Here is an 18,000-nt window from a genome sequence, read left to right as displayed (position 1 = left end):
ACTAAATAATAAACCAATACTTGCAAATAATTAATTTGTGTTATTCTGAAAGATTAGAAAATCTTGACCTTGCAATGACCTCATCCTACTTACACCCAGAATCCTAAAAGGTCCCAAATCCACCTCTGATTGTAATTGACACCAGGTATAAACAGAGCAGTACCTCAGTGATTTCACAAGGCCTGTTTTGGTATATTCTTAAGACATAGCACAAGTTATGTTGTGGAGAGTTGTGAGGAGGGAAATCAGTCACATGTAAGTTTTCTTTGGGCTCAACATGATAACCTGGACAAATGCTGGCTAATTTAAATCCAAAGGGTTTTTTTTGTGTGAGCATGGCCCATTAGGTTCTTCCTTATTTAAACCAAAATCAGATCAACAAAGCCTTTCAAGTTTGTTGTGTGTTGATTGTGAATTAGCCTAAGACTGCCATAGTTGATTCTTTTTTTCAAAGCGTTATGGTAGCTTCATCTCTGAATCTGGTATTTGGAGTCTGAAGAGGAAAACATACGGGTGAGAGTTCTGTATCTGAAGACTTGAAGAAATAATTTTATCTGTTTTGAAGGGAGCTCTGTAGCCCTTTCAATAAGGGGCCGAACTTTGAATCTATTTGGATTCCTAAATAGAAGAAATATATATTAACACCTAGGTGCTGACTCCTTTCCTGCTGTAAATGAGAGCTACACATGTTCAGTGTTTGAGAGCAAGATTGCTTCGGTCAGCTGCCCGCCCAACTTTTGATTTCTAACTTCAGGCTACTAAATTAACTGCTAACTTAAATTGATGTGACTACAATGAAGATAGTGAAGTCATACACAGTTCTTATGCTAGTGATAAACTCTGTTCTGGAGATAAAACTTACAATGAAAAATTGCAAAACAATTCTTTTTCTTGCTAAAATGGATATTTAGGGTTTCAGGTCATAAATATTTCTAAACCAACATTCTTTTAGATAAATCTTTGTAAAGATCTATTAAATTGAATTGAATGATTATTTTAGAACAGATTAATGTCAAGTTGATCCTTTGGCACAAAACCTTACATCCATACATAGGGCTCTCTTGCCTTCTGGAATATTAGTGACAATGTTTCTTCTGACTGTAGAGCAGAGGAGGAAAAGGAGGAAAAACAGGGCATAGTTTCTTATTCATAGGTTTACCATACCAAAGGCAAAGAGGTAAATTCTACTCAGCACCTAAAATTTAGCCCAAGACACATTATGCCCAAGTCCAGTGTGAGAAACCTTTTAACAGTCACAGAGCCAAAACCAATGCACTGCTGTCATTGCAGAGCGGGGGTGGGGAATGTGTCCTGCCATGTATTCCTTGCTGATACAGAGCATATGGTGAAGTTAGCTGGGATTTCATTAGTATTTACCAGATACCACAGGATACTATAGTGTTAGAGTACAGTTTTCCCCTGGGAGGGATTCAGAACACCCTTTAGGAATTTTTAAAGTTGTGGGGTTTTTTTCACTTTTATCAATTTGCTTAGTGTTTGTGGATCTTAATCTACATTTAGGAACCATGCTTAACTGTTCTAAGTAATTATTAAGGGGGAAAGAATCTCCCTTTCATCACTTTTCTATCAGCTCTGTTTTCTCTCCATGTTTCATCCCTGGGAAATGGATCAGCTTTGGCAAATGTTCTAAAATCACCTAATTTAAGGATAAATCCTGAAGTCATCTCTTTGAGAGCTGAAGGCACCTGTTTCAGGACAAGCAGTCATCCAGTCTCACAGAAGGCAAACCTCCACTAAACAAAAAATAAACCAAACTGTATTTCAGTCTGCCTTCATTAAAAAAAAACAAACCAAAAAACACAACAAAACAAACAAACAAAAAAAACCAACAACCAAAAAAAACCCAAACAAGCAAACTGTACTCTAGTTTGCCTCTCCGTTTAAGAACTGGGGAGTGTTTTCAAACTGAATTCTCCCTGATGGCAGCAAGAGGCAGGAAGGAATATAGCGAGAAGTGTGCTGCTTAAGCTGCAGAAGCGCTGAATGTAAGGCTTGTCATGCCAAAGGCAGGTAAATTGAGGAATATGAAAATAAAAGAAATTTTCTCCCTTTCCACCTCCTCCCCTTGTTGCTTCCAGTCCTGCTGAAGCCCTAGCAATGGGGAGAAGGCTGGTGCAGTTGGAATGCAATGCCCTTCGTGAGCGTGGCTCTCTTCTGGTGGATATTTTCTTGGGATGTTTTCTTTGGTTGGGGTTCACTGTGGTCTGTGGAAAAATGTGTAGTAATCAACTGATTAATAGTAGCCAGGTGACCCTTGAAGGCAATAATAGATGCATGGGCATTTCTTTTTTTTTTTTTTCCTTTGTGCTCAGTCATGCTTGCAGGAGGAATAAGGGACTGTACCGAGCACTTTTATCATCCCACCTGCCATAAATACACCATGTTTCCAGTAACTGAGCAGGCTACCATTATAGGGTTTTCCCTCCTGCAAGAGAAGCTGCATTTCCCACTGACTAGTTCATTAAAAATGGGCCTATTGAAAGCTCTTCAGTCCCATAGGAACTGATGCAAATTATTGAGTGGTAGGTGGCTTTTTGCATTTTGCATGGCTGTAGTCATTTTTGAGATTTATGTATAGATATTAAACAAATTTCTTGTCTGGAATTAAACTTCAGGAGCAGAATAAAGCAAGACAGAGCATTATTGGATATTAAGCAGTGGGATGGTACGTGTGCAACAGGCAGAATGCTCTGTGAGAATATCAAGCTTTTTTTGCAAACTGCGTTGACCAAAATCTATTCCTTAACCTATCTGTCTTCAGTGTTGCAGTCTACATCCTCTCTTTCTGCAAGTCCAGCATGGACCTGGTGAGGGAAGCCAGTTTCTGTAAGGAAGGGGTGGGGGGCAGCAGTATATTGGTTCTCAGATGTACTGATGACATTCAGAAGCAAGTGAGGAGACCATAAAACTTATACAAGTAATAAATATGACCCCAAGTATTACGCTTTCCCACTGCAGCTTCTTGGGTAGCAGGTTGAAGTTTGTGGGGTTTGGGGGGGTGGGGTGGGGGTTTGTGTTGTTTTTTTAAAAAGTATATGGAAATAGGGCTAAAAAGGTTAGGATACAGTTTGAACCCCTTCTGTAGGAACTCAAGCCACAATCCTCCTCTGCTTCAAATCCTCAAGAAAATGCATCTGTTTTAATTTGAGGAAAAGGAGCTGATGGGGCAGGTATCTCAGCTATAAGGAATAGCAAAGAGCCAGCTCCTCTGCTTGGTAGGATGTGAAGCCAGCCACACCAGCTAAAGACGTGACCTAGCATACCATGGCTGAACAAAGAGCTTGTGGGCTTTTTGTCCCCTCCCCACCTAAGGCTACCTCAGCTGCCCATGTTGTACTTCAAGGTGGGAACCAGGCTGTGCTGGGACTACCTGCTCCGGCAGCACATCTGTTATCCAAGGGGCCACCAGCTGTCCACAGCTGCGCTTAAGCCCTGGGACATGTAGGGTCCCCTTCTGACTGAAAAACTGAATTTTGTTTCTACCCCACTAACCCTCCGCATGCTTCTCCCTGGTGTTTGTGGTCACTGGCTCCTTGGAAGATGGTGTGTTGCAAGTGGAGGGCAGGAGCTTCCCGGTATATCGCTTACCATGCCATGGAGCCAGCCATCTGTCAGCAAAACAGGAAGGCACAGGTTCCCTTTCCCTCCTGGGCTCGTTTAGCTATTTTCGGGAGCTGTACTTCTCCCCTGTGCAGCGCTGGGCTGGTGCGGTCTGGAGGAAGGGCTTCCGGGCGAGCGAGGGGCCAAAGCCTGAAGCTGCTGCTCTGCCCATCTGCCGTGGCTGGAGGTGTATTCATTATTAATGGCGGTAGTGGCGGTTGCTGCTCAGATATGCAGCCCTGCCTGGGTAAATGAGACATTCTTCAGCAAATTGCTTCGTTTTTTGATTGCTGATTGTACGCGTGTCACCAAGCTGACTCAAGGTTCATCGATGCATGCTCAGTAAATTAGAAAGAACATAACTATGGATCAACCAAGAGAATGAATTCTGTGCCTACAATGACCCAGGGCCATTTAATTTTCTGCTTAATTTTGTTGCAGTCAGTTTGCATTTTGGGTTATTATGCAGTAGGAAATTAACAATAAATAACAAATTTGGTCCTCCTGTGCTTGTAATGATATTTTTATAAATCTTTGTAATGCTGTTTTTAAAAGGATCAAGGTCTGTGCCAGTCTGATACTCCAGCAAGTATGCAGGGAAGAAATAAAGAGAAAAATACATTATTCTTCCCAGATAATCTTATAGTTAAATAGCAAAGGGGGTGGGTTTTTTTCTTCTTTCCCCTTCTTTCTCCTTCTCAGTGTGTGTGAGGTTGGGTGGTTTTTTTTCTTTTTCTGTGTGTATGTGTGTGTTATTTTGCATTAACTTAAGGCTTTTCCTCTCTTCTCAGATAACTTGAGGAAAATGGAAACAGATGAGGCTCAAGATATGTCCCAGGTTTCAGGTGAGGTCCTTAACGAATACTTCTGCGAAGAAAACCCTAAATTCCTGCTCATCTTTCTAGCACAGTACAATGTTTTTCTTGTTAATAAAATTGCTTTGGGTCTTTTTTAAAACCAGGGTGGGAATTGAGATATAATTAATGATATGACTTGATATCAAGCCCAACAGTGCGTGGATTTTTTTAAAAGGAACTGAGTAAATAAAGAAGTCAAGGGAATATAGAAGTGTAGATGTAATTTTGCATTAAACCTGTGGTAGCATATCCCTGAAGCATGGTCGGATGCACATTTACACTCTTTCTCTTGGGAGCAAAATTCTGTTTCTTACAGAAGTATAGAACAAAAAAAGTTCACCGGGTGGGAGGGGGTAAATAATAACTAAAAGCAAATAAACTGTATTTACCACATACAGTTTTTTGACTTTTTTCAGAGCACTGAGTTTTACTTATAAATATTTAAAAAAAACCACAAAACCCCCTAAAAAAAGACATGAAGCTTTATGCTTGTAACTGTTTTTGTCCAAGGTGATAATATTTTGAAAAAAATTTAAACAGCAGAGAAGTTAAATTTTGGAAACTTGCCCTATAGTGGCCTGGATAGGATTTTGCAGCATTACCCCATATTGATATTCCTGTGGGGGAGCTTATTCTTAACTTCCTTGGAAATTGGTTCCTTAAAGAACCAGCTTAGTGAGATAATACATATTCATACTGTTGTGCCTCCACACCTGAAAAAAGGACAAGTTAGTCTCTTTCCTGGTTTCCCTAATATGCTGGCAGCTGCAACGGTTAATGGCTTTCAGATTTCACTTTTAGTGTTCAGCCTGGAGCATGACAGCCCCATCACCCAGGCCACTCCTGGCAGGTACCTGGGCAGGCGGCTCTGGGGCACTGCTGGCTCAGGACCTGGCGGCCAGCTATAGGAGATCATGAAGGTCTGGGCAAAGTGTAGGTGCTAGGTCACTGGGTTTTCCTGAAATATAGAAACACAATTTTCTCTAACCCCCACCCCCCAGTTTCTAAAAATGTTTAGTTTTCTCAAAAATCAGAACCCAGAACTTTTAGTGTCACCTGAAAATTGGTAAACAAAGATGTTTTCTGTCTGAAAGAACAACAAAATAACCCTTCACGCCAACAGAAGATTATTAGTAATGTTTAGTATAGGAATCATTCCTAGTCAGCCCTGTGGAGAGGCATGTTGCACTCCCCCTCCTCAGGTAACAATTTTAAAATTGTAACGAGATATACTTGCACATCAGTGTTCTGTCACATGCTGAAACAGTTTGTAAATGAAATAAAACCTGTCCTGTATACATGCTGTGCTTGGATCGCGTGTGCCCCTAGCAGAAAAAGCAGCGGGGTTTTAATCCGTTGCACAGATAAAGCACTGTGGATCTGCTCGGAGCAGTGAGAGGCTCCGTGATTCGAGCCCAGTTCCTCTGCCTGCTGCAGAACCCTTTCCTGCTTGCGTGAGCTCCTGGGGCAGGAGCGCTGACCTCCTCTTCCTCTGCAGCAGCACAGGCTCCCCTGGATGCCCACACCTAACCTTTGTGGTATTCTTTACAACGGCGTTAATTTGATCTCCACACCTGCTACCTCCTACCAAAGCACTGCTTTTTTTTTTTTCTTTTGATATGGAGAAGAGGAGTGTGAGAGATGCTGCCTTGAGTCAAGGAGCAGATTAGAAGGTCATATGTTTTGGCTTCCTTGAGAGGGAAGATTTGCAAGAAACTTTGCTGTTTTGAATGTTTGTGTATTTGTAAATATATATACAGTGTATGTATCTATGTATAGCATTTCTAGCTCTGAAAGTTTTCCAGGATTTGAAGAACTGTAGTATTTTCCTGTGCCCTTTAGCATTTGTAGCAGACCATGCTGATGAGAATAGTACTCTTCTGTGATGACAGAAGGTTCTCTTAATATATATATATATATATTTATGTATCAGTGTAAGAGGAATTTTACCTCTGATAACAGGTAGATCTACATAAACAGATTACAGGGAAAAAATATCTGCTTCAAATTCTTCCTGCTGTTCCTGTCACTGAGCATCTCACACTTTCTATGAGTAGATGCTGTGAGTTGTGTTCGATTGTTAGCTGGATTTCTGAGCAACTGGCCAAAGAAAGAACTTGCTAATTTAATTTCATTTGTGATCTGAGTTGTGTGTGAACTCAGCCTTCTGGAAACAGGAGTTTGTCAGATTAGATTCCACAGATATTGGCTTTTCGTAAGCTCTTCCTAGACCTCAAAAGTAGAGGATCTGAAGGTACAGGGATGTTTCCTACTTCTTTCTCGTAGCCTGGTGAATCCAAAAGTGAGTTTTCCTCTCCTCCTCCTGGGGTTCTACATGCTTCTAGGATTCTTTCTTGCGTGATGAGAGAGCTCTACTATATATTGGGAACAACTTAGACAATTGCACGGTTTCAGGAGTGTGAGATAGTCTTGTAAGCTGAAAAACACTTTTTTTTTATTTCTGCTCTGTGAGTAATGCTCATCAGGTGTAGCTTACTCTCTGAGCCTATGGAATGAGGTGACTTGGTTCGCTAGCACACTTGGTTGTGTTTTAAAAAAAAGAAATTAGTTTGTGGGGTTTCTTTGGGGCTTTTTTTGGTTTTTTTTTCGTTTTTAACCCAGAAATAAAATAGGTCTCTATAAACAGGCTTCTCAGCTCAGAAGCAGTGTTTTGTAGCCATGTGCTTTATGCAGCTGTAGCTGACTCAGGTGAGGCAGGGGCGAGCCAGGCCAAGAGTATAAAACTAGTGTAAGCAAGCCAAACCCTGTGTGTGCACAGGCATTCCCACTTCTGGGAATCCAAGCATGACTGGCTCCTAGAGGAACTGAAATACCATGTGACTAGCACAGAGTTCATACTTTATATTTTTCTCCTGAAAATGATATTTCATGAGGCAAGCAGTTGCAGTTCTGAAATGAGGAGAGAGCTGACATACATTTAACCAAACGGTATCCGGCGCCTGTACAAGAGAGTCAGAAAACACAGATAATATCTCACTTAACTAGCAGTATTTTTCCTGCTTTTTTTTTTTTTTTCTTTTTTTTCTCAGTTCTAGGGCCTAACAGTTAAGGAAGGTGAAAAAACAGTAGAAATGTTTAACATCTACATAAAGAGATCCCCTAGCGCCAATGAGGCTGTACCGTGCTCTGCAAAAGCAGGAAGAAGAGTTTTACATTTGATGTTCTTGCTAGGCCCTGTGAAGGTGTAAATAACTGTATCCTGGGCTGGTATCTCCCACCTGAGAGCTGTCAATAGGTTAGGCACTTCTCTGATAACTTTCATACAGAAATGGCAGTGTTTGGAAATCTGAAACCATCTTTCAGAGCTTCAGGATGAACTGGGGGAAGGTTATGATACAGCCTGCAGTTGAAGTTATCTCCATTTATGACTCAGCCAAGGAGACCATGAATCAGTGGCAGTGCCAGAAACAGAACTTCAACTCTACAGCAGCCTTGCCTTTTTTCATTTGATATGTCAGGTGGCTCTTCATTATAAAAAAAAAAAAAAAAAAAAAAAAAGACACCCCCCTACCCCAAGACTAGCTTGCATTTGATATGCTTCCCTTCTTATTTTTGAGCAAAAATATAAAATGAGAATGGAATAAATCTATGGTACTTTTTTCTGTTATGTGACATTTTAATAATTTACCACAGTACTTGCAACTGGGTGTTTGTTGTTTGAGATTTTTTTTAGCTCCATCCCTTATCACCAGTTATTGTTCTGGACATGCTTGTTAGAAAATAAATGGGAAACTATTCCCTGCTTTCCCCCACCCCCTTTCCATTTCTAAATTAATTGGCAAAAGAATGTTAGTGAGATTGCCATGCAGAAGTGAACTTATCATGGTGTAACAATTTAGATGTAGTTAAGGCATGAAATACAAATATCATGCTCTAGAATCCAAGACTGAGAGCTCAACAAATGTATCTATATTTTTACCCTGCCTTTTTGCATGCAGGGTTTTCTCGATCATGTGTAACAGGAAGAAATCAAATGATATGAAATGAGTCATTAAAGCCAAGTTTACTAAGTTTTCTTAACTGCAGTCTCCTGCAAAGAGGGAAGTGTTACCACATCTCCAGCTTCAGCCCTACCAAGTCCATGAGGCTAGTCTGATTCATGCCACCTGGGCAAATGACTATTAATTTAGTGAACCAAACAGTTCACCATAAACTGCGAAAGCACTTATCTACTAATGGGTTTCTATTCCAAAAGACTACTTTGACTTATCTTCAAAGCATCCTACTTAGCCTGCTTGTTGTAGGATGCCTAATTACGCACTAAGGAAGTTTTGATTTTGTTTGCTATCTATTATCTCATAGGTCTGATATTATGTGTTTATATTAGTTTGTAGCCAAAAAAAAGCCTTCAGGTTTTTAGGGTAAGTGTTTCTCTAAATCTAGACTAAGTCAAAGCATCAGCTTCCATTGTTGTAACTGGGAGCACAGTTTGAACCTTTGAAGATACAGGTAGCTTTTGATTACTATTACTTTTTAACAAATTACCTCAAACTGCCTGTAGTGTCAAGAGAGCTGATTCTGACCAGACTGCCTCTTACCCTGTGATTAAACTTCTGGGATTTTGTTTTTGTTTTGCTGGGGGGAAGGGGGGGGGGGGGGGGCGGCGGCGGCGGCAGGGGGTGGGGAAATGTTGAAAAAGCTGAAACATTTCAGCTGTCTCTCATCACCCATGCATCTTAAATGTAAGAGATACCTCTGCTTGGGAGGATGGGGCTTGCATTGGAAAGTTGCTGGCAGTTCTCTGAGCTCCTTACAACCTATAAAAATAGCACAGAAAACTACGTGAATAACTAAACAAGGAGCTAAACAGTAAATGGCAAAAACTGTTCTAATGAACTTAATTCCTGCTTTCACTTTCCTCTGCTGTAAAATTCATAGTCAGTCTTTTCCACTTATGCAATCCACCTTTGAACATGCACTTGCATCCAATGAGTGTGATTTTTGCCCATTTAAGAATAGCCTGCAGAAGCTGAGGTGGGGACACCCCCACCCCCCACCCCCCCCCTTCTCAAATAATCTAGTCGGTCTCTTTGCCAGTGCAGAACTGTTCCTTCATCATTACTGCTGAGTCCTCTGGCTGCAGTGTTGCATGGTTCACCTGTTGCTGCTCCCACCACTCCTGCTCAGAGGTTATTCCACAGTGTGATAGATGCATCATTAAGAAATGCAGGCATCCACTCATTTTGTTTATTTAAACCTAGATTTGTGCAAACAACCCAAACCAGCTAATTTGGAAGATGACTTAAACCCACCTGTCATTTCCCCCATCATGATCAGTATAGATTGGAAAGCACAAAGCTTTGCTTCATCCAGGAGGTTGGAAGGAAACAGTTTTCTTCTTTCAGGTCAAATCCATAACTGGCATCACCAGACTGTTGTCACTTAAGTAAGCTGTATTTGTTTTAATTTTTCCTTCTCTGAGAAGTGATTTCAAAATTAATTAATGTTTGTGTGTTAATGAGGGAATTCTCATTAGAAAAAAACCATTAATTTACTAGGCCTTTGTGCCATGAAATTACTGCCCTTGCTGGTGTGCTGATTGCTATGGGATGTCTAATATATTGCATCAGTGTAAATTGGTAACATCTCCATTTTGGAGACAAAGGTCTGATGTGAACGTTACTGAGCTCACAACCTGCTCTGGGTTTATTCCATCCTTTGCTATTAATGCAAAGACTGGCCTTTTAGTAACATTCAATGAAACTAAACACTTAGATAATTCTTTTTTTAGTTGTTTCCAAGGTGTGTTTTTGTCACAGATGTGCAAAGTCATTTTAAAAGGTCTGCAAGACAGGGATAGTATTGTGGGCAGGACGTGTATGCTGTGGCTGAGAGCTAAACCAAGAAACCTCACCGTTTCTGGAAGTGCAGTACTTAGCAGAAGAATCATTTTCCTTTTTTGTATTGCATTTGGCACTAGAACCATTCCTTAATACTTATAACGCACTAAAGCACAGATTGTTTTCTTCCGCAAAGCCTTGTGTGTACACAAGATACTCAGGTTTGTTTCCTCTTTACATATAAGAGACCATAAACCCCTTGAAGTCATGTTTTGAGTGACCTCTGCTAGTTGTACATGTTTTAGGAAGTCCCAAGAGCTACAGGCACTTCATTACTTGTAGGTACGAGAACTAGCCAAAGCTTGATTTGTGCGTATTAGTGAAGCTTGCTGAAGACGTAGTTGAATTTTTAGTTGGAAGTAAGATATTATTTTTTGGGTAATTCTGTTACAGACCCAGAACACTTGTGGGTTTGACTTCACTATGTCATTGAAGCAAATCCAGATGTGCTCTCGAGGAGCGTTTATGGTAAAAAAAAGAGGTTTTACAGAAGACAACCATTTGATACCCTTTGTAATCTCTCAGGTTTTGCTGGCTGAACTGCATCTTCTGAGCATAGCAGCTGAAAAATATCCATGTGTGTTATAAATATCCAAAATGGTAAGACTGATAAATGTGTATCGAGACATCAGCAAATTTGGAAGATGTTGGCCAAGCATTTTTTTCACAAATAGAATTCCCCTGTATTCAAAAGAAGCTTTCTCTGCAGGACAGCAGGTTTTGGTCCTAAAAATGTCATGCTTTTAGTAGTGTTTAGGGTTTTTGTTAATTTTATTTGGTTTGTGGTGGTTCTTAAGGTATTATTTAAAAATGAGGCTATGCTGCTGGCTAACTGATGCTGCTTTCTTCACTACTAGGGAAGGAAAGTCCTCCAGTTAGTGATGTTCCAGATGATGCAGATGAACCTATGCCTGTACCAGAGGACCTTTCAACTAGCACTGGAGGACAACAGAGTGCTAAGAATGAGAGAGTCTTGGGTAAGATGACTAGTCCGCTCTTATAAGAAATACTAGTACACAATGTAATATGCCAATAATGTTAAAGTACTATATAGTAAGCTGGTATACAAGCAGGTTCTGTGCCTTCTAACCTTGTTCAGCACAGGTTTACTCAGGTACTTAGTGTTTTTTGTGCAACCTTCTCTTTGGCAAAGGTATTTTGAAGGACAGCAGGTCTTTCCATCTACAGAGAAGATATAAAGGTCTTACTATTTACCTTATTTCCAAAGCATGACATTGCATGATACTCTCCCCAGGAAAGATGGTTTTCATTTTGTGTAGGAAATGGAATTAAATATGTGATTCCAGGTCAAAATTATCTGTACTCAGAAGTGATAAAAATTTAGTAAACTCTCAGGTATTTCTAATATTAATTTGAATGGTATCTTGAATGTTATCTGCTATTCAGATTTCTCTAGAAATGCCATATTAGAACACACATAAAATTAATATGTTTCAGATTCCAATATCCAGTCTTCATTTACCCTTGGATTTTTTTAACTGGGAGACCTTTAGAAAGCACTTGAATTTTTTTGTTCTAGGTAAAAGTCCAGAATTGATAGTCTATTGGATTAAAATAAATTATTGGCCAGAGGTGATTTTGCAACATGTTGATTGTTCTTAGGGATCCCAGACTCCAAGCCAAGGACTAGCGGTGCTGCTGACTGCTGTGTGCCTCAGCTTACATGTGGTCCACTACAAAAGTGCTGTTACTTCAGCACGATGCTTATTACTAGTTGGGGGGGGGGGGGGGGGGGGGGGAGGGGGAGAAAGAAGGAAAAAAAAAAAAAGGCACAATGACTCCCAGAATGCAGTGATCAATGTCCTGTATCATAAAAATATTTAGGGAATCACTATCAAAATATGTTTGTTTATCTTTTATAAATAGTTTATAAATAGTATTGCTCATCATTTTCACATTGCTATTGTAAGAATGAGGGTCAGGGTAGAAGACTGTTTACTGAAAGATTGCAAGTGCCTTTAAATGTTCATTGTCTAAGGAAGTCCAATAGAGGTTGGTAGGTGGAAATGGGAGCACAGAAGGCAAAATAACCAAACCAAAGTAATACAGCAGGCTGGTGTCAGCATCAGGAATAGACCCTACTCCCAAAGTTCAGCACTAGCCAGTAGAGAATGCAGCATCTTATGCATCTTCACTTTATTTATTACTTGATCCCCTTTTACCAAAAATGTGAGTGTAAAGTTCAGCTCCTACATGCATATTGACATAACTATGAACAAATTAATTTTTGAAAATGCTTTTTCATAATCTGATCACTTACCTAGTGCTTTGTTTCTCAGTCTAAAGTTCTTTGGACAGAATCTTGCCTTTACTATTTGTGTATCAACTCAGTAAAATGAGTTAAGTCTTCTTTCTCCCACAGTAACTAAACCATACAAAACATTTAAGTCTTGATTTAAAAAATAATAGTAATTTTTAAAAATTCCTTGTTCAAACTCAGATTTTTTGATTGCATTGAATTTACTTCACCTTGCAAATATCACACAAAACGAGCAAAGTTGAAATTTATATTTACTGATGTTGTAACAATTCTCTTAATCAAGATAAACATATATTAGAAGTTACTGTAATAAAAGAAGGAGAAAATGTTATCGCTGGTGTCCTAAATATGATAAGTTCCATCCGTTGATCTCATTAGTTTTACTTTGTGTATTCAACAATAGATTAGATTTTCCATGTCCTGACTTCAACACTTCTTCTGCAACCCCTTTTTCTACCCATAGCTCTTTGACTTTGAAGGGTCACATCTTGTAGTGAGACATTTACCATCATCAACAGAAACAAAGGCAATTCACAGTACTCTGTTTTATGAATGATCTTAACTGTAGGTATCAACTCCAGCACTTGCAATATTTTTCTCTTCTGTAAAGCTGCATACACTTGTACCTCTTCTGCTGCTCCTTTTTCTAGACCTGAACTAACCTTTTGAAAACAGTATACTGAAAAAATTGTCTTTTTTTACAAAAAGGGTCTGAACACATGCCCCAAACATATCAGGAGCTGTATGACTGCTATGCACATTCTGGATCATCGTCAAAAGAAAACTGGTTAGGGATAAACCAATGCCTTAGTAGTGGTGTTTGGCCTATATGATTCCACAGATGTGGGATTAAGGGGACTGTCTGTCTTTCTAGGTAGGCAGTGGCATGGCAGTGTAGACAGGCTTGGTGTTCAGTGCAACGCAGTCATCTCTAAGTCTTAATATCTGTTTCTCACCAAACTTAGGTAGGAAAGGATGATTTGAAAAAATACTTGGAAGAACAATAGTTAGGCGGGACAGTATTGTAAAGACTGATATTGTATATATCTCATTTCTGGGAGATAGACTGTGACCTAGGGTAACTGACAGGCGATGCACATGAGCAGATATGACCAGACAACAATTTTTCTCTATATGACTTTTCTAATGTCCCATCTGCTTCTTTTGTCAAAAGAGAATCCCCTATGCACTTCACTGTATTTCAACATGTGATTTACAATGCATTCCACTTAATCTGTAATGCCCTGAGAGATCAGCTGTTCATATAGCATACACTGAGGAAGGGTAATTTGAGTCAGACGTGTATGGAAGAGGGTCACTAGGCTCTGGAGGACTTTTTTGTACATGTAGTGTTACAGAGGTAACAATGGAAATTGCAGGTTTGGTAAATGAGTAAGTAAAAAGAGTAAGTATTTACCTCATCTTACTAAAATTAGGTAAAAAATCTGTTGTTAATTTTAATCAGCCTGTGAGGTAGATGTGTTCAAATGACCGTTTGCTTACTCAGATTTGTAGTAACACTTCATGAAGCCTTCATGACCCTGGAGTCAAAAGTTTAATTACCTTTTTCATCAATTTAGCGTTTTAAACATCAAAAATTAGGGGAAGTAAGCTGTTTTTAGAAAAGAAAGATAGTCTCTAGCTGTTCTGCATGTTTTCAAAAACCTCCTTTCCTGCTTCTTCCAACCCTAAACTGAGATTTGAATGTGGTGCTATAGACCTGATCGAACCATTTGAAACATCTCTCCCACTCTGAGAATGAAGGGGTAGTAGACTTCAGAAGTTAAAGTACTCATTTCAATTGCCAGGTTTTGTCAGTGCCTTCAGATTTTGAACTTCTCACTTAAAATGACTAGAGAGGGTGCAGATTTCATGGGGGAAGTGTCCAGAGGTTCATGAGATGTATACTTTGACTTGGGTGCCTCTGTCTGGGGACATAAAGACATGTGTTGTTTCTGACCAATGCAAAAATTATAAGTGGGTGTGAAAAGATCATTTGTGGAACTAAAGTCATCAACAGTTCCTCGTAATAACCCCAAGCAGTGCAGCAAAGCAGAAACATATTAAAAGTTGTGTTCTGGTCACTGCTACGACTCTTCATTTCCTTGATGAGCTTGCTATGTTTTTAATGTTGCAACTACCAAAATGCCACTATGTGTTGAGCAGCTTTCCCCTGCAAACTTAATTTCTGCTGCTTTGTCCACTAGAAGACCTTCCTTCCTTGTCCTCTTCTCCACCCCAAATTTCCTTCTCAGGAGCTAGATTTTCACAACTCTTTAAGGCACTAGAGCCTCTATTTTACCAGCTCTCCTAAATAGCCTTTGGAATATTGTAAGTTATTTAAAAATACACATCCCACTGAAATTCTGTTCCATTAAGAATTAGTGCTTTTCAGCCTATTTTGGATGGGCAGCCCCCTTTCCCATGCTAATCTGTAACATAGGAGCTGATCTGAAATATCTTCTGCTGATTCTTACTGTCTTCATTCAAGTTTCGGGTTAAATGTTGCGTGCACCTTTTTGTGGATAATCAGTACTGAACATCCTGTGTGTGGTAGACAGTTGCAATTCAGGGCTGTTTCTGCTGTGGGACTGCATCCTAATTCAAGCCATGTGTGGGAAGCTAACGATCCAGTGAGCTATAGGTCCGACCCTACCTCACGCAGAAAAAGCCCTTTGCTGCAGCAGTAGCATTTGCCTACAAAGGCAAGCTGTACCTTCCTTTATCCATAACCATCCATACCATAGCTGGCCATCGATGGGTGAAAAACAAAAATCTCACAGGGTTACTGGCCTCAGAAAGAGACTCACCATTTCTACACAGGCAGCTGTCTGATGCTGAAGATGACCATTTAGACTTCCAACACAGAAGTCAAGGGTTTCCCACTGAAAAAAGTCACCACCATTAGTCACAGTTTACAGTCTGGGTCTGGAACATATATGTATCCAAATACTCTTCTTTCTGAGCAGAAAAGCCGAGGGAGAACTCATCTCACAAAAACTGGGTGGAAACTGTTGGACAACTGACAGAAGATGCCCAAAGTAACAAGTAAGGGTGATCCTAGACATCAATAGAGTACAGATGAGGTTTATATGAAGTTAGAAACTGTCTATTTGTTTAAAAGAAAGGACACTAGTATGGGAAGAGACGTTAAAAGAACAGAGCTTTTTAACATTTTTCTCCTTCTTCTCTGGTGGGAAATGTCAAGGAACTGATGTTACCTTCCTCCCACAAACCACTCACTAAAGCAGAAGCCTCTGTAGCTGCAGAGCCTCAGTGCCTGGCATCAGTGGGAACCTGGCATCCCCTTTGCATCCTGAGGTCGTCCCTCCTGGCCACGGGCATTCAGAGGTGGTAACCTAAATGAGTAGCTCGTTACTGGTGCAGGCAAGTGTCCTCCCTCTGAGCTGCTTTGGCCCTTTATTTCCTTAAAAGGAGCCCAACCATTCGAAAGCAGGGACAGAAGCATTGCTGAGGGGCCAGCAGGCCAACCACAACAGCTTGTCATTACATAAATCTGCTGCAACTCACACATAGCTGGGTGGAGACAGAGTAAAAGTGTGGAAAGGCTGCAGACGGAAGGGAGAAGGGAGAAAAGCCAAAAGGGGAAGTGCTCCACCCCAGCTTGCAAAATCGGTCCTGTTGCTTAGACAGGTCCAGCTCGCTGCTGCCCTGGTACTTCTGTGGAACAGGGAAAGGGGCTAAGGAAAAAGACTGCCAGAGCTAAATGTCTTTGCATGCTCCTCCTGTAGGAGTTCAATAGCTATGAAGGCAATGTTGTGAATGAGTAATAAAATGCAGGTGTCGCATGTGGACACATAATCATTCAGAGAACTAAAGCCACCTGGAAGACTGTAATGTGTTTTAATTGCTCAGGTTTCAGATGGGCATTTCTGCTGCTCAAAGGTATGAAAGTGCCCAGGAGCCGAGAAGCCTTTGTAGATGACTGCTGATAATTGCTGTCTCACCTGATGTGGCCCTACTGGCTCTGAGAGCGGAGAGAAAACTTGTTTCAAGATGTTTTGGGGAGCTTTAAGAATTGTCTTTAACCCTCCACAATGAAACATGGCTTGAAAGTCCAACTGTGGAGCCTTCTGAAGGAATTGAAAAACGTGTAACTAAAATATTTTAGGAACTTTCAAAAATAGGGAAGTTGGGAATCTCCCCTCTCATTTGGTCCGAAGCCCCTGTTTCTAGCCCCAAAGTACTAGTCCCCAGTATGGACCGGTAACGCATGCTTTGAGACCCGGCCAGTATGGCTTCCCTGTTTTTAAGGGGAATGTAGGAGATATTTTTGTCAGGATTGTTTTAATTTTGTATACAATACTCTTCTGAGAATTTCTATAGAGGAGGGTGGGGATGGTTTAGTGAGAGAAGGCATATGACAGGTTTCATGAATGCCCCTTATATATGCTGTATGGTATATACCAGCCTTCAAAGGTATGTGCATAGTGTAAAACTGTGCTAGAGCAATGTGCAAAGGATCCAAGTATATAGGGCCGTCGGGAAGCTGGGGCATTAGCTACACCACCAGACAGAAGCTCTGCTCAATGTAATGACTTCGGACTTAGCAAAATGTGCACGAATTTTCACAAGGCCAGTGGAAAACAGCACTCATACTGAAAGCAAATTCCTTTATCAAATTTTTAAATGCTGCATGTTGGTGGGTGGACATCTTCAAAACAAACCCACAAATAGTTTCTCGAAGGGAGGGTGAGCCAGTCTGGAAAGAAGAGCTGCCACAGTCCCAGAGACGCTGTGTAAGCAGGCATGTAAAAGTTTGTCCTCTGATGCAACTGGAGCATGTGATAATTGAGAACAAAATTGATCCTGAAAGAGATTTGTACTTTTCCAGTGACTTCTATTTAGTTTTGCAAGGAATTTTTTCACTCCTGTCCCATTTGGTGGAAGTATGGTTTCTGTTGCCACTGTGTGGCAACATGATGTTGTACTGGGTGGTGAAGCTATGGGGTTTTTTCCTGTATTACTCCAGAGCTGTGTAGCTTGTGGAGCTGGGGCCGATTTAATGAGGAGTTGCTGGGTACTGCTATGTTTTCAGAGGGGAACATCAGTGCAAAAGCCAGGAAAAGCCCTGGGAGCTGTGTGAGTTTTGTCTCTTCAGCACTGAGAAAGTGGTGAGCATTGTTTGAACTGGAGAGATGCAGTGTTTAGCTGTGTGGCTTTTAGGTACAGATACTGAGCCTGCTGATCTAATCTGCAGTTAGAGGAAGTTGTCTTTATCTGAGCAGAAGAGATGTGCCTCAGAGATAAGCCCCATTCTAGCTCGGGAGTTAAAATTATCTAGCAGGATCTCAGCCGTGGCTGCAGCAAAACTCAGAAATACAGGGCTCTGGCTGGAAAGGGAGCTTATTTTAAGCTG

At 40.6% G+C, this 18,000-nt stretch overlaps 1 protein-coding gene across 15 annotated transcripts in view; it reads left to right on the top strand.

Moving 5' to 3' along the window:
* The window catches only part of IKZF1 (IKAROS family zinc finger 1), a 70,779-nt gene that overhangs the window by 9,097 nt on the left and 43,682 nt on the right, over positions 1–18,000 (top strand). For all 15 annotated transcript variants that reach the window (XM_056330467.1, XM_056330468.1, XM_056330466.1 and 12 more), the window contains exons 2-3: positions 4,413–4,466; positions 11,197–11,316. In XM_056330467.1, coding sequence (XP_056186442.1) covers positions 4,427–4,466; positions 11,197–11,316 — 160 coding nt within the window. In that variant the 5' untranslated portion in view covers positions 4,413–4,426. The remainder of the gene's footprint in view (positions 1–4,412; positions 4,467–11,196; positions 11,317–18,000) is intronic.

Source organism: Falco biarmicus, chromosome 3 (genome assembly GCF_023638135.1).
Source record: "Falco biarmicus isolate bFalBia1 chromosome 3, bFalBia1.pri, whole genome shotgun sequence".
In the NCBI taxonomy this organism is placed as follows: Eukaryota; Metazoa; Chordata; class Aves; order Falconiformes; family Falconidae; genus Falco; species Falco biarmicus.
Note: the sequence above shows the minus strand (reverse complement) of the source record. Positions and strands in the feature narration are given on the sequence as shown.